Source organism: Chelonoidis abingdonii, chromosome 15, assembly GCF_003597395.2.
Source record: "Chelonoidis abingdonii isolate Lonesome George chromosome 15, CheloAbing_2.0, whole genome shotgun sequence".
NCBI lineage: Eukaryota > Metazoa > Chordata > Testudines > Testudinidae > Chelonoidis > Chelonoidis abingdonii.
In genome coordinates this window covers 42,378,591-42,393,543 of record NC_133783.1, presented here as the reverse complement: position 1 = coordinate 42,393,543, position 14,953 = coordinate 42,378,591, and the positions used below count along the sequence as shown (strand labels likewise).

Here is a 14,953-nt window from a genome sequence, read left to right as displayed (position 1 = left end):
CATGTACATGGTATTTTGCAGACAATTTCTACTACTCAGTTCTGCTGTACTACATCCTTATTGTTCTAGATTTGGGTTTTTTAAATCAGGGAAATTAGTCTTTATTCAACCTGGGATGAAACTACTAACCTGACTCTCATTTGTGACATAACATATTTCCAGAGGTGACTTGAACAATCAGTGTATTAACATATTATACCACCTACCTCCTGTTATAATGCCTCTACTGTGAATCAAAGGCATAGACGTGAAGTCATGTATGATTATCTGCCCTTAATGTTACACTTTGTGGTGTACTATTTGAAGAAAGGAACTAAATCACAATGTTTCATTTTATTTTGTTCTGCCAACTGTATAACTGTAAATCAAATTGTAAATCAAAGCATATGCTAATTACTTTAAATATAATTAATAGGAATGACTGAGATGTTTAGAACTCCAGTAAATGAAAATCAAAGAAGTCCATCTTTATCTGCTGCTCACAAGACTGATCTTACATCATCATGTGCTGATGTAGAAGGCTCTGAGGTACACACTCCAGAGGAGTCTGGTATGTTTGTTTCTTTTTAATAGCCCTGTGGAAAGGGAGTGAGGGTTTATGGATTGCATACAAGAAAAGTAGACTAGTGCTAAGCTTAGTCAATTATTGGTTCTGTCTGAGCCTATGCAAACTTAGTGTAGAGTGAGAATGGGGCAGGTGGCAGTTCGAGGTAATTCTGAGATGGAAAGCAGCATTCAACCACCTATCTTAAAAGATGTATTTGTAGTCTCAACTATTTCTGAACTGGGATGATCCACTTCTTCATTAAATTATTGTCCCATGGAGTATGGTGCTTTCAGAATGTTGAAGCATGTATGGTTTTACAAAATGGGTTTAAAGCTTTGAAGAGTTGATATGCTTCAACAAAATGCAATGAGTTGTTGAATGCAGACACAACTAAGCCCAATGCTTGTGTTTTAAGATAGGGTGAGGGTGGTGGTGATGGAAAGGGTGGGGCCCAGCATGAGAAGTCAAAAGCCATCCAAGGTGGAAGGATGATACTCAGTAGGCACCTTCCTAACTTCCCTGCGCTTCTTTGGTAGGGTTTCCTTCCTTTCTGTTGTAACTCTTGGTACTAGTCATTGGGTTACTATAAGGATCAAAGCTAATATTGTCCCAGAGTGATCAAATGAGATCTCGTTTCTTCACAGTTTAGCAAGAATTATTAATATAGTTCTTCATAGGTAGAATTCAAGAATAAATCCTATAATATACCAAAACTTTAGAATTGCATTTCCATTTACTTGAGAATTTGGAATATATATATAAAAAATTACAAGGTGCAAAACCTCCATTCTACAGCTTTCTGGTGAGAAGAAGGCTTAATAAAATATAAATAAAATAAACGGTTATATTAAGAGCCCTGTGTATTCCACAAGTACTAAATTTGCTGCAAAATTGTGTTACAGAATAAATCGAAGGTTGATTGGTTTGTTTTAAGATTTCTCTTGCAGGGCTTGTCTACACTTGGCTTCTTTCCCTAAAACTCTCCACTGTCAGTACCAGCGTGCAGCTCTCTACCCCAGTAATAGCAATGGTGGGAGATACAGGGTAGACAAGGGGACAGTGACCACTTCAATTTTACAACAACATTATCCATGCCTGCTTTGATCCATAGAGCCCTATGCGGATACAAATTTATATTTGCAGATGCAGATATCCACATATATAAATCGGTATCCACAGAACTGCAGGGCGCTCTTGGGCACTCCAGCAGCAAAAGGAGCAGAACATGGGTCCGCTGCTCCCAGCAGCCAGTGCCCCACGCCAGCAGCTTCTTCAGTGTGGCTATACTGCCCCCAACCTTGCCAATTGGGGTGGGCATGAGGCCCACCAGCAGGTGTCCCTCATCATGCTTTTGTGTTCAGGTATTGCACACGTCCCCAGACAGGAGATGCAGACAGCTGCATGGAAGGGATTGGGGCAGTATAGCCTCACTGGAGGAGCTGCCAGCAAAGGGTACTGGCTCCTGGGAGCAGCAGCCCTATGTTCTGCTCCTTCTGCCACTGTGGTTCCCAGGAGGGCATTGCGATCCTGCAGATACCAATTTATATCCACGGATATCATCATCCGCAGATATAAATTAGCATCTATGCAGGGCTCACTGATCCAGTACCTTCGTATGTTATAGCTACTTGTGTTAGCAACCTTGAGAAATTGTAGAGAAAATCTAGTGTAGATACAACTGCTCAGTGGTTTGAGCATTGGCCTGCTAAACCCAGGGTTGTGAGTTCAATCTTTGAGGGGGCCATTTAGGGATCTGGGGCAAAAATTGGTCCTCCTAGTGAAGGCAGGGGGCTGGACTTGATGACCTTCAAGGTCCCTTCCAGTTCTAGGAGATTGGTATATCTCCAATTGTTGTTGTTGTTGTTGTTATAATAATAATAATAATAATAATAATAATAATAATAATAATAACAGCTATGATTAACAACAAAAACCTTTCAAACAATATTCCATATATGAACTTGACAATTTGTTTTCTGAGTCTACAGACAGACAAATAAAAGCAGTTCGAAGTGAAGCAAATTTCAGTATCAACTTCTACTGCGTTACTGGTCACTTCAATGTGCTTATCTTGCACAAGTTTTATTGTTCCCCACGCCTTTTCCAGTGCCAAAAATGCCAAATGTCTGCTTATGTCAAAAAATCAGCTTCCACCTGATGCTTATACAGTAACTCCTCACTTAACGTTGTAGTTATGTTCCTGAAAAATGCAAGTTTAAGTGAAACAATGTTAAACGAATCCAATTGTCTCATAAGATTTAATGTAGATGTGGGGGGTTAGGTTCCAAGGAAATTTTTTGGGGGCAGACAAAAGGCATTATACTGTACAGTACTCTATTGTACTGTGGTTGGGAAGTGCCTCTGGCTTACCCCATACAGGCACACCCCCCCTGCAGGCAAGGACGCTAGGAAGCACCTTTGCAGCAGCAGTGGCTGCTTCTCCGGAGAACAGGCTCGGATTTTGCTGGGAATGCTCCAGGCCTGCCTCTTCTTGTCCCTGCTCCACTCCAGGCCCACCTCTTTCCACCCTTACTCCACCTCCTCTCTGAAGCACGCCACATCCCTCCCTCCCCACACAAAGTCCTAAGCGCTTCCCTTCTCCTGCCCCTCCCTCCCAGAAAGTCCTAAGCGCGAAGTGCTGGGACGGAGAGGGAGGAGCAGGGAAGCGCCACGTCTCCACTCCTCCCCCTCCCTCCCAGAAAATGCTAAGCACTGCTAAACCTAGGACTTTCTGGGAGGGAGGAGGAGGAGGATCAGAGACATGGCTCTTCCTCACTCCTGCCCCTCCCTCCCAGAAAGTCCTAAGCGCCGCTAAGCAGCTGTTTGGCGGTGGGGGAAGCATTGGGAGGAGGTGGAGAAGCGGAATTTGTGCAATTCTCCCTTGTAAAGTTGCTGCTTTTCCACAGAATCTTACAAGCAGGCAGCCAAACAACATTATAAGGGAGCATTGCACAACTTTAAACGAGCATGTTCCTTAATTGAGCAGGGACATAACATTGAAACAACATTAAGTGGGACAGTGTTAAATGAGGAGTTACTGTATGTTATGCATTTTCAAAACAAAGTTTGCAGCATGTTTAAAATATAGGGACAGTATTCAAGAAATTTAACTTAATATTGGATTAAATAACGGAAGGAACACTAGTTAGATTCATTTTCTTATTCAATTCAATTAAAAACTTAATTTTAAAATGAGTATAGTGCCTTCGTGTTATTTTTCATTGTTAATTACCAAGTTACTTGTTTAAATAAGACTAGATTTTTGTGGGAGGGGCAGAATCTTTGCATGCCTGATACTACTTTAGCAATTTGCATACTCGGCTTCCTTGCTTAAATTTCCTTTAGAATTACATAAACCTAATTTTATTACAGGAGAGATGGTAATATCACCATTAAGTACCTCAGGCATGTCACAACAGAGAAAAGATTGTCAAGATGTTGTATCTTGCTTCCTGAGAGTGGAGAAGTCTCCAAATTCTGCTTTTGTGGCTGTTAAGTTAAAGCAGACTCCTAAAAAAGAGAGAACTGTACTGGAAAAGAAGGTGGAAATGAATAATCCGTTAGTAATGCCAGAAAAGCATGCAACTGAGATGAGAGTGGGAGCTAAAAGGCTTGTGAAGACTCCAAAGCAAAAGATGGAACCCGTCGAGGCCCTCTCGGGCGTCAAAAGGCTCTTGAGGACTCCAAAGCAAAAGATGGAACCCATCGAGGCCCTCTTGGGCGTCAAAAGGCTCTTGAGGACTCCAAAGCAAAAGAGCGAACCCGTTGAGGCTCTTTCGGGCGTCAAAAGGCTCTTGAGGACTCCAAAGCAAAAGAGCGAACCCGTTGAGGCTCTCTCGGGCGTCAAAAGGCTCTTGAGGACTCCAAAGCAAAAGAGCGAACCTGTCGAGGCTCTCTTGGGCATCAAAAGACTCTTGAGGACTCCAAAGCAAAAGAGCGAACCCGTTGAGGCTCTTTCGGGCGTCAAAAGGCTCTTGAGGACTCCAAAGCAAAAGAGCGAACCCGTTGAGGCTCTCTCAGGCATCAAAAGGCTCTTGAGGACTCCGGAGCAGAAGATGGAACCTCTTACAGATGGAATTGCCTTAAAAAGTTTAATAAAGACTCCAGCACAAAAAAAGCAAGTTGTAAATGATCTGGTGGGAGTTTCTTTTATGAAGAGAACACAAAAGCAGAAATGCCAGCCAGTAGAAGACATGATAGGGATCAGCCATATGAAAACATCTAAGCACAGAATCCAGTCAGAAGATACGGTAGGAATCAAAAGGCTATTGAAGACATCAGATGAAAGAGTTGAACCAGTAGAAGACATGTTTGGTATCAGGAGGCTACTGAGGACACCAAGGAAAAAATATCTACCGGTTGATGATTTTGTGGGACTGCAAAAACTTATGGCGGAGCCTAAACAAAAATATTCAAATTCTGAACTGGATTATGCTGGTGTTAAAGAAATTTTTGATACACCAAAGGAAATTAAGGTAAAAGATCTTGTTATGTTGTTTTGATAATTTTAGTCAAATTCATAAATGTTAAGACTAGAGGATACCATAAGATTATCTATGCTGCCTTCCTGGCTATAAAATGTCATCCAGTTTACCCCTATGTTGAGCTCAATAACTTATTTGGCTGATGCATGTGTTCCAGAAATAATGCTAAATAAGTTATTGAGCACAACACAGGTGCAGTGGTGGATTCTCCATCTCTTGATATCTTCTAATTAAGAATCCATCAGTTCCCTTGGTAGTTTATGCCCGTGGTGGTGAATTGCTTTCATTATTAAAATTTATGCATTATTTCTAACTTGGATTTGTCTGGCTTCAGTTTCCAGCCACTGATGATTCTTATGATTTTCTTTGCTAGATTAGAGTTCTTTAGTACTTGAAATTTTCTTTCTGAGAACATACTGTAATCAAATTGGCTTTCAACCATTTTTTATAAACTAAGCAGATTGAGCTCTTTAAATCTCTCACTGCACCCTTTCCCATTTTTTAACATTTTAAAAACATGGACATCAAAATTGTATGTGGTTTCCCAGTACGGGTTTCACCAATGCTTTCTACAGAGGTAAGATCATTTCCCAACTCTTGCTCACTATTCCCCTGTTCATATGTTTAAGGATCACAGTATCTCTTTTTGCCACAGAGTACTGAGAACGCATGTTGTTTTGCCTTTCCTCTCTGACCTCCTAAATCCTTTTCAGAATTACTGCTTTCCATGATACAATCCCCCCATTCTGTAGATACAGCCTGCATTGCTTGTTTCCTAGATGTGTAAAACTTTCCATTTGGCTGCATTAAAATATATTGTGTTTGAATGGGACCAGTTTACCAGGTGATCAAGACCGCTCTCTATGATGTCAACCCTGTCCTGCTTGTTATTTATCACTCAGTCAGTCTGTGTCACATGTAAGTTTTATCAGCAATGATTTCATATTTAATTCTAGATCATTGATGAAAATGTTGAATAACATCAGGGCTACCACCAATCCCTGCGGAATCCTGCTATAAATACCCCCATTTGCTAATGATTCTCCATTGACCACTGCTTTTTTTTTTTTTTTAAAGATCTGTCAGCTGGTTCTTATTCTATTTAATGTGCTTTATTGATATTGTATAGTGCTATTTTTTTAATCAGAATGTTGAATGATACTAAGTCAAAAATGCCTTACAAAATTCTTAAGTATCTAAACAATTACCTTTCTCAACCAAACTTGTAATCTCAAAAGTGGATTAAATCAGGTTTGTTTGACAAGATCTGTTTTCCATAAAATCATGTTAACTGGAATTAGTTGTATTTCTATCCTTTAATTCTTTATCAGTTGAATCTCATTTCAGTTTTTCAGTTATTTTTGCCTGGGTTGATGTAAGGCTAACCAGCCTATAGTTACCTGGGTCATACCGCCTGTCCTTTTTAAATATTGGCACATGACCAATATTTAAAATATTCTGGACTTATGGCATTTACCTGCTATTTCAAGATTTATTAACAATTATCATGAGCAGGCCAGAGATCTTCTCAGCTAAGCCTTCTAGGGCTCTTGAGTGCAAGTTACTAGAGCCTGCCAATTTAAAAATATTTAGTCATAGCAGATGGTTTTTTAACATCCTCTCTTAGTTAGTAATAGGGTGGAAAGTAGCTTATCTTCCTCATGTGATTAAAAGTATATTGTTCTGCTTCTTTTCAAATATAGAACAGAAATGTTAATACTTCCTGCCTTTTTTGCATCATTAACTGTTTTAACATCTCCTTCTATTAGGAGGTCTATACCATTATTAGCATTTCTTTTCTTCTTAATATACTTAAAATCTTCTTCTTGTCCTTAGCCCTGACAGCCACAGATTTATTGATTACTATTTAATTTTGTTAGGTCGAAGTTACGGATCTCATGCAAGAAAATAATTCTCCTCATATTGATCCTAAAAGTGAACATGGTAAGTACAAATGCGAGCATTTTTAATGCTATAATTTATAATGTATCTTAAATATGTGTGTTTTTGGAAATGCCAGATTACACAGAAAATATTGAATTTAGTTTGTGCAGTGATAATTTTGAATACTTACTGCTGGGAATTGGAATTTATGAATGTAGTATGCTGATAGTAACATCTGTAGATCCACTAGCACGAAAATCCTGCTGTTAAGCTTCACTTAAAATTAAATCTCTTTTGAAAGACTTCCAAAAGCATATTATTCCATTAACACTATATTGGTTCAGAACTGAGTTGAAGGTAAGAATGTTATCTGTTGAATCACCCTACACCATCTTGTGCATTTAGCTGTTATTTTCTTATTTGTACTAAATACAGCGGTACCCTTTCCTTAATGCAGGATCAACTTTCACATTTTGTGACTTTGGTTTTTGTATGTAGCTTTAATATTGCCTTAATGTAGATTTTGCTAAATATATACAAATGAGATTAACAGGATTTTGTGCTGCGTATCATTGGGATCCCAGGTCACCTTTCTTCCAGCTCAGCCTTCTCTTTCTGGTTATAGATTCTCCTTTCTGACTCTTGGCAGCAAACTCTCATCAGCTTGGGCTGGTCAGAGAGTTGAAAGGTTCTCTCTAGCTGAGAAAACATGTCTCAGAATGAACCTCCCACCCTCACCATCAAGGGCAGCTCCAGGCACCAGCATGCCAAGCGCGTGCCTGGGGTGGCAAGTCACAGGGGGCACTGCCGGTCGCCGTGAGGGCAACAAGCAGGTTGCCTTTGGCGGCATGCCTGCGGATGATCCACTGCTCCCACAGCTTTGGCAGACCTCCCGCAGGTGTGCCGCCAAATCCGCGGGACCGGGGACTTCCCGCAGGCAAGCCGCTGAAGGCAGCCTGCCTGCCGTGCTTGGGACGGCAAAATACCTAGAGCCGCTTCTGCTCACCATTTTTAAAAGCCAGTTCTAACACCTCTCCTAGAGAATTTCCACTGCTGCAACCAGCCTCCCTGCAGACCACCTGGAATAACTGGATTCTTACAGCCCAAGCACCCTCTTTAGTATACCCATTGTCCTTCCAGAGCACAGTCATTAAATGTTAAGGACTTCTTTTGATTTTTCTGTGTGTGAGAAGTCTTCCACCAGTGTGTGATATATGACAATGTCATTGTCAGCCAATGGCTGATTTAATGGATGAGAGTTAGAATTTTATACATAGAGTCCATAAAATCAATCAGAATTCATAAGTTGTACAGAGACAGATTCTCTAAATCATCATAGTAACCGTAATTATATCCTTTATCAATGGTTATTAAACAGTCATGAAATAATCATATCTAAAGTATCAAATGTATTCAAGTTTCTCTCATTCTAAAATATCCGTAGCCCAACCAATAAAATAACATTTGTTTCCTTTTACTGTGTAATCAAAAAGCATTCATTGTTGAATCTGTAGAAGTCACTCAGATATCTTATTTAGAATATTAAATATACGTTAACTTACCATTTTAATAGAATCAAATAGTCCTGCCCTAAGCTTAAGAGGTAATTTTGATCAGGCATGTTGTGCAGTTATTTTACTAATTTTATTCTTGATCCTTTTGTTCTGTGTTTTTAATGAAAAATGTTACTTATTTTAGAATCCAGAGGAAATTATGAAAGAGAACTGAAGCGAGAGAAAAAAATGGAAGATTCACTTGAAAAAACATCACTCTCATTTGTGAGATCAAGGAATAGAAACATTAAAAACGAACAAGAATTGCAAGAAAGCCTTGAACATGCATGTATTTCGCCCAAGGCATCAGAAATTGTGAAAACTATAGAAAATATTGAAAAAGAAAACAGGAGTGATAGCTCTCAGACAGAGAGCCATAATTTCTCAAATTCAGTAATCTCTCTTTTACTTACCAAAATGGATCCAGTTCAGGAACCCACTATGCAATTGCAAAGAGAATTAAACCAAGATTTGAAAGATAGTGATGATAAAGAACTGCTTTTTGAAAATCCCGTTGCCCCACAATTAAATCTTATCCAGGAATCTATCGATTTGTCCAGTAAAGACAAAAAATCTGCAAGGGCAAAACAGCAGAAAATAGAAATAAAAGAGAACCCCTTGTCACTAAGAGAATGTGAAGAAAATCTAAAGAAGAATGTAAATGTACTAGAATTACCAGTTCTGATGAAAGAAAGGATTGAAGACCAGAAGGAAGAGGCTGTTGCTTTCACTTCTGTAGTTAAAAATCTAGGAAGAAAAAAGAGAACCAATCAGTATATGCAAGAAGAATTTATTTCAAAAATTCATGTTCACAAACAACTTGACAAAAATAAGGAAGCTGTTTCCTCAGTAGAAATAAATGGAACTTTTCATAGCTCCAGAAGAGGTAAAAGGAGTCTTGAGTCTCATGATAAAGATTCTTTAGTGCTACAAAGAGAAACTGCAAGTATGAAACAGAATTTGCAGACTGTGCATCAGTCTGTCACAAATCATATTTTAATAATGGAAAATGATCAAAGTCTGAAGACAGCAAATGTATCTAGTAGCAGTAAAAATGTAAGAGGGCACCCTCTGCAAACAGGGCTTATAGCACTTGAAGATAAGTCTGATCAAGATAGTGTAAAAAATAATGAAAAGGTGGCTCTGTCAGTTAGGAAGAGGTCTACAGGGGAGAAAAAATTAGAAATGCTAGAATCATTAGTTCCAGCTAAAAGAACCAGAAGAGGGAAAACTGAAGATAACAAACAGGGATTTACAGAGGAACATGATGCAAAAGAAACTCCCCAAAGACAGACAACAAGGAACCCTTGTAGAGCAGAAACAGAAAAATGCATACAAACAGATAAAAAGGATTTTGCCAACAGTATCATTGAGGCTGCTGCAGTAAAAGAATCTGAAATCAATAAACCAACCCTTGAAATTATGGTAACAGAGATGAAAGGAAGAAAATCTTTGAGAGTAAAATCAAGAAAGCAATTAGAGGAAACAAAGAACGTAAGTACAGAGATGGGACCTGAAAATGTAAGATGTGTCCAGGAAACCAAGAAAACATCAAAAGAAACTGTAGTTAAAACACACAAATCTATAAAAAATGAGACCAAAGCATCTCAGGGAAACAAGGAAGCAGAAAGAGGTCAAAGCTTAAAGTTAAAGAAGTCACATTTTGAAAACACAAATGAAGCACCACTTGATGTTCATAGCTTGCAAGCAAACAGGAATTCAATACAAAAAACTAATCAAACACATGGAAATAAGAGAGGTCAAAAAGGTATATTGGACATTAAGGAAGGTGAATTTGCCAAAAATGAAAAAATGATGCCAGAGAATATATCAGAAACTGAACCAGAGACAATTTCTACAAAAGACTCCCTAGGATCTCTACAGACAGTGCAAAGCTCCAAAACCAAGGAAGCCTCAAACAATCCAACTGCTGCAATGGTATACGGTCCTAAAGATGATGAGAGAACTGTTCTTAGACGTGGAAAGAGTATAAGGAAAGGTGATGGCAAACAGGAAGCATCTGAAACCAAACAAATAGAGATTTTAGAAAATAATCCTACAGAAGCAAATGAAAATATACCAAGAAGGGACAGAGGGAAAAAAGTTCATTTTGAACTTGAGGAAGCCAGTTCTGCTTCTCTCAGAGGAAAACAAATTTTACCTGAAGGTAATGATAAAGACCAAAATGAGACTTCAGAAAACATTCCTTCTCAAGCAAATGAAAATCTCTCAGGAAGGGGCAGAAGGAAAGAAGTTGATCTCTCACCACATGCAGTTAGTTCCACTTCTCTTAGAGAAAAATACAGCTTGCCAGAAAGTGATGCCAAAAAAGAAGCTGCTAAAAAAGACCATGATGCAGCTTTGGAATCTACTGCTTCCCCAACAAAAGAGAATACATCTAGAAGAGGCAGAAGGAAACAGGTTGAGCTCACAACACAGGCAGCTAGTTCCACTTCTCTCCGAGGAAAAAGCAACTTGCCAGAAAATGATGGTAAAGAGAATGTTCCGAAAGAAGACCAAAATGTGCCTTTGGAAAACATTGCTTCCCAGGCATCAAAAAGGGGCAGAAGGAAACAGGTTGATCTCACAACACAGGCAGCTAGTTCCACTTCTCTCCGAGGAAAAAGCAGCTTGCCAGAAAATGATGGTAAAGAGAAGAGTCCTAAAGAAGACCAAAATGTGCCTTTGGAAAATACAACTGAGGCAAAAGCTAATTCACCAAGAAAGGGCAGAAGAAAACAGGTTGAGCTCACAACACAGGCAGCTAGTTCCACTTCTCTCCGAGGAAAAAGCAGCTTGCCAGAGAAGGTTCCTAAAGAAGGCCAAAATGTGCCTTTGGAAAACATTACTTCCCAGGCATCAAAAAGGGGCAGAAGGAAACAGGTTGAGCTCACAACACAGGCAGCTAGTTCCACTTCTCTCCGAGGAAAAAGCAGCTTGCCAGAGAAGGTTCCTAAAGAAGGCCAAAATGTGCCTTTGGAAAACATTACTTCCCAGGCATCAAAAAGGGGCAGAAGAAAACAGGTTGAGCTCACAACACAGGCAGCTAGTTCCACTTCTCTCCGAGGAAAAAGCAGCTTGCCAGAGAAGGTTCCTAAAGAAGGCCAAAATGTGCCTTTAGAAAACATTATTTCCCAGGCATCAAAAAGGGGCAGAAGGAAACAAGTTGATCTCACATCACAGGCAGCTAGTTCCACTTCTTTCCGAGGAAAAAGCAGCTTGCCAGAAAGTGATGGTAAGGAGAAGGTTCCTAAAGAAGACCAAAATGTGCCTTTGGAAAATACAACCGAGGCAAAAGCTAATCCACCAAGAAAGGGCAGAAGGAAACAGGTTGATCTCACATCTCAAGCAGCTACTTCCACTTCTCTCAGGGGAAAACGCCACATGCCCAAGGATGAAAAGGCAGCCAAAAAATTAAAATCAGGTATGGCAATGATTTATTGTCAGTTACCTAATATAATTGTTTAATTTTTGAAGGTGGGTGAATGCAAACTATTGCATGCTTTAGATAAGAAAGTTTATCCCTGATCTTGCATGTAACTTTATGTTGTGAATAAAAGTGATAAAATTTACATTACTGTAGGTCCCAGTACTTCAATCTTAAAAATTTGTTGCCTCAGGGATACTTAGTACATGTTTGTATAGCACCTAGCACCTTTGTTACTGTAAATCTGAAGTCCTCAAAATTTTTCGTATTATGAATCACCTTCCCCTCAATCTATTTGCAATTGTACAACATCTCTGTTTTAATTACAACAATTGTTAACGTGAAAAAATTAGAAAAATATTTAGATAACTGTTTTCAATGTGATAGTTGTCAATCGTAAAAGATCACCGTCTTTTTCACCTTCATTTAATCTTCTCCACTTAGGTATGTTCCTTCTCATCCTTCTTCTCTGCCTGGTCCCCCCCTTCCCCTGCATATGTTCTTTTGCTGTCTGATCCTCCAATCCCATGCTCATGCTACCCTCCCCCTTTTTTCCATTTACATTTGCCCTTTTGTCTTGTTCCTTTTTCTCATTCTTTTCTCCTGCTGTCTGGTTCCCTTGCTTGTTTCCTGCTTCTGCTATACAGGCTTGCTTTGGTGCCTGATCTTCTGCTGCACTAGGTACCTGATTCCTTTCTTGCCGTTCTTCTGGACAATGTTCTTCTGCTGGAGGTAGTCTTTCTACTAAGCAATTTTTGACGGTAGCTACCATCTCTGGTGCCATTAGTGACTTTGTTCTGGGATCAGCACCTGTTTCCTCTGGATTCAAGATTCCTATGCAGGTGTCTAGTCTTTTCTTTACAATGAAGAGCCTGACCTGCCTGCTCTTTGTGGACCCAAAACCACTGCTGTATATTCTAATGCAGGGTTTTCCTTTGCTTTAATATTTTTATTGGGTGTCTTTTTAACTCATATGTAAAAACTAAAAAATCACTAAAATAAAGTACCAAATTGGGTTTATGGTATAACTTTGGGACTAATACTGGACAAAGACCCCAAGAATCAAGTGCAGCCAGTTATTTTGGTTGGAACCTTAGCCTTTAGTAAAAGGCTTAAACCCACAAGGCAGCAAGAATGTTGGGAGCATGCTTACTGAATGGTGGCCTGCATTCACCATGTCACAGCACTATCTTTGGACATTTATGGTGATTTATGAGTGTCATCTGCTGCTCCACCATAGCCTTTTAGTACAATCATCAAATTGTCCATGACTGCTTATTCAACAGGCTTCCCTGCATATATCACAGCTAACCACAGTATCTGAAGTCCATTTGTGCAGAATGGACTACCGTGGTTGCAAAATGGCACATAAGAAAAATAATTAGGTTTAGTGCACTTATTAATGTTAATCTGGTTTCAGTAATAGCTGTGAGCCTTCAGGGATCTATTTTAAAGGATGCTGGTTGTGCAGAAGTGCAGCTTTCATAACTGGTTTCTTGTTTTCCTGGGTATTGTCTCTGGGATATATTTATTAGTGATATTTTTCTTTAAAACAGCATAGCTGAATATTTGAATTTCAGCTCAAAAGTTTGATTTATTATCCAAATTTACAATTAATATTTTTTTTACAAACAGAATGTGGTGAAAGTATAACTCTGCAGAAAGAAACAAGAAACAAAACTAAAGGAGAACTTGGCAAAGGTGGTATAAGCATGATTCAGAGTGCTGGAGGAACAGAAAGGAAAACAAGAACAAGAGCAAGAACAAGACAATAACCTCCTTAAAAGTTGTAGAGCCAGTTTTGAATTTTTTTCAGTATTTGATTTTGCAATTTTTTTACGTACTTAGATTTGATAGAGTTGTAAAGCATTCCGTGAATTTAGGTATAATGGAGATATGTTTATCTGTTTATATAAGTAGAAGAGATACCTCTTTAAATGGCATAATTCAGCCAAATATATTTGCTTTCCAAACTGTTGTGAGCTTGTACAAAATTACAGCAACCAAAAAACTTTGTGTGCCAACACTGATGCCTCTTTTCATTGATGATCATTTCAGCAGTCTGGAAGTTGTATTACTTTGCTGAATCTGCCCATATGTAATTGTACGTTCTTACCTACTTAGCTTAATTTTGGGATACTGGAGTTTTATTTTTTCATGAAAGTTCTGTAAATATCCTTTTAAAAAAGTCTACAGGTTTTTATTGGCAAAACTATTATGTGGGATTTCTGATTTAACAGCTTAAATTGACTACTGCAAAAAATGCAAATAGATTTTTATAAGAGTTAATAAATTTTGTAAATGTTGATTAGATGTGTGATTTTATTTTGTGATTTAAACATACTTTTAGTTATAAGTATATTAGGAAAACTCAAGATTTATGTGTAATTACTATTTTTTCTCACAAGCACAGTGTCAGCGTTTATTCCCCCATTCCTCTAAATGACCCAGCAAGTTTATGGAAGCATGGTTGTATATGATGGGTCTCCTAGAATATTGGTTGTCCCCTAGTTTGTGGGGGAAGACTGCTGTTTGCTCTGCAGCAGGTCCAATTGTACATGATTGCTAACTCCAGACCGCCTGCAGAATTAAATGGACAAAGAGTGGGCATCTTAAAGCAATGGGACTGCTCTTTCCCCAACTCTTCCTTTTCAAAGGAGTGTTGTTCTGTGTTTTGTATGCAGTTAATTTAACATCATCCAAGTGTTTTCAGCATCCAAAGACCATGTAGATATGTACACACTAACTAAAGACTATTATTCTTATTCGAGTGATTGCTCATGTGTATTCCACAGTAGGTGTGCATTCACGCCACGTCCACAGATGCTGGAGGTTTGTCCCTTAGCAGTACTCATACTGGGGGGAGTATCACTGCTACCCCTGGAGTGGTGCCTCTATATTGCGCTATGAGGGAGCCGCGCATACTCCCCACCCTCAGTTCCTTCTTGCCACCAGTGAAGGTGGTCAGAAAGTCTTGCTCCAGGCTTGCTGCAGCTTCTCTAGTTGATCTTAGTGGTACAGTTACTTTTAGTAGTTTTTCAAGTAGTTAAGAGTGGGT

General features: G+C 39.1%; 1 protein-coding gene across 1 annotated transcript in view; it reads left to right on the top strand.

Annotated features, from left to right (window-relative positions):
- MKI67 (marker of proliferation Ki-67) overlaps nucleotides 1-14,201 on the top strand; it is a 50,892-nt gene extending 36,691 nt beyond the window's left edge. The window contains exons 13-18 of the mRNA XM_075072740.1: nucleotides 416-550; nucleotides 3,920-5,022; nucleotides 6,912-6,975; nucleotides 8,614-11,558; nucleotides 11,715-11,892; nucleotides 13,531-14,201. Of these exons, the coding sequence (XP_074928841.1) occupies nucleotides 416-550; nucleotides 3,920-5,022; nucleotides 6,912-6,975; nucleotides 8,614-11,558; nucleotides 11,715-11,892; nucleotides 13,531-13,670 (4,565 nt within the window). The 3' untranslated portion in view covers nucleotides 13,671-14,201. The remainder of the gene's footprint in view (nucleotides 1-415; nucleotides 551-3,919; nucleotides 5,023-6,911; nucleotides 6,976-8,613; nucleotides 11,559-11,714; nucleotides 11,893-13,530) is intronic.
- Nucleotides 14,202-14,953: the final 752 nt, after the last annotated feature.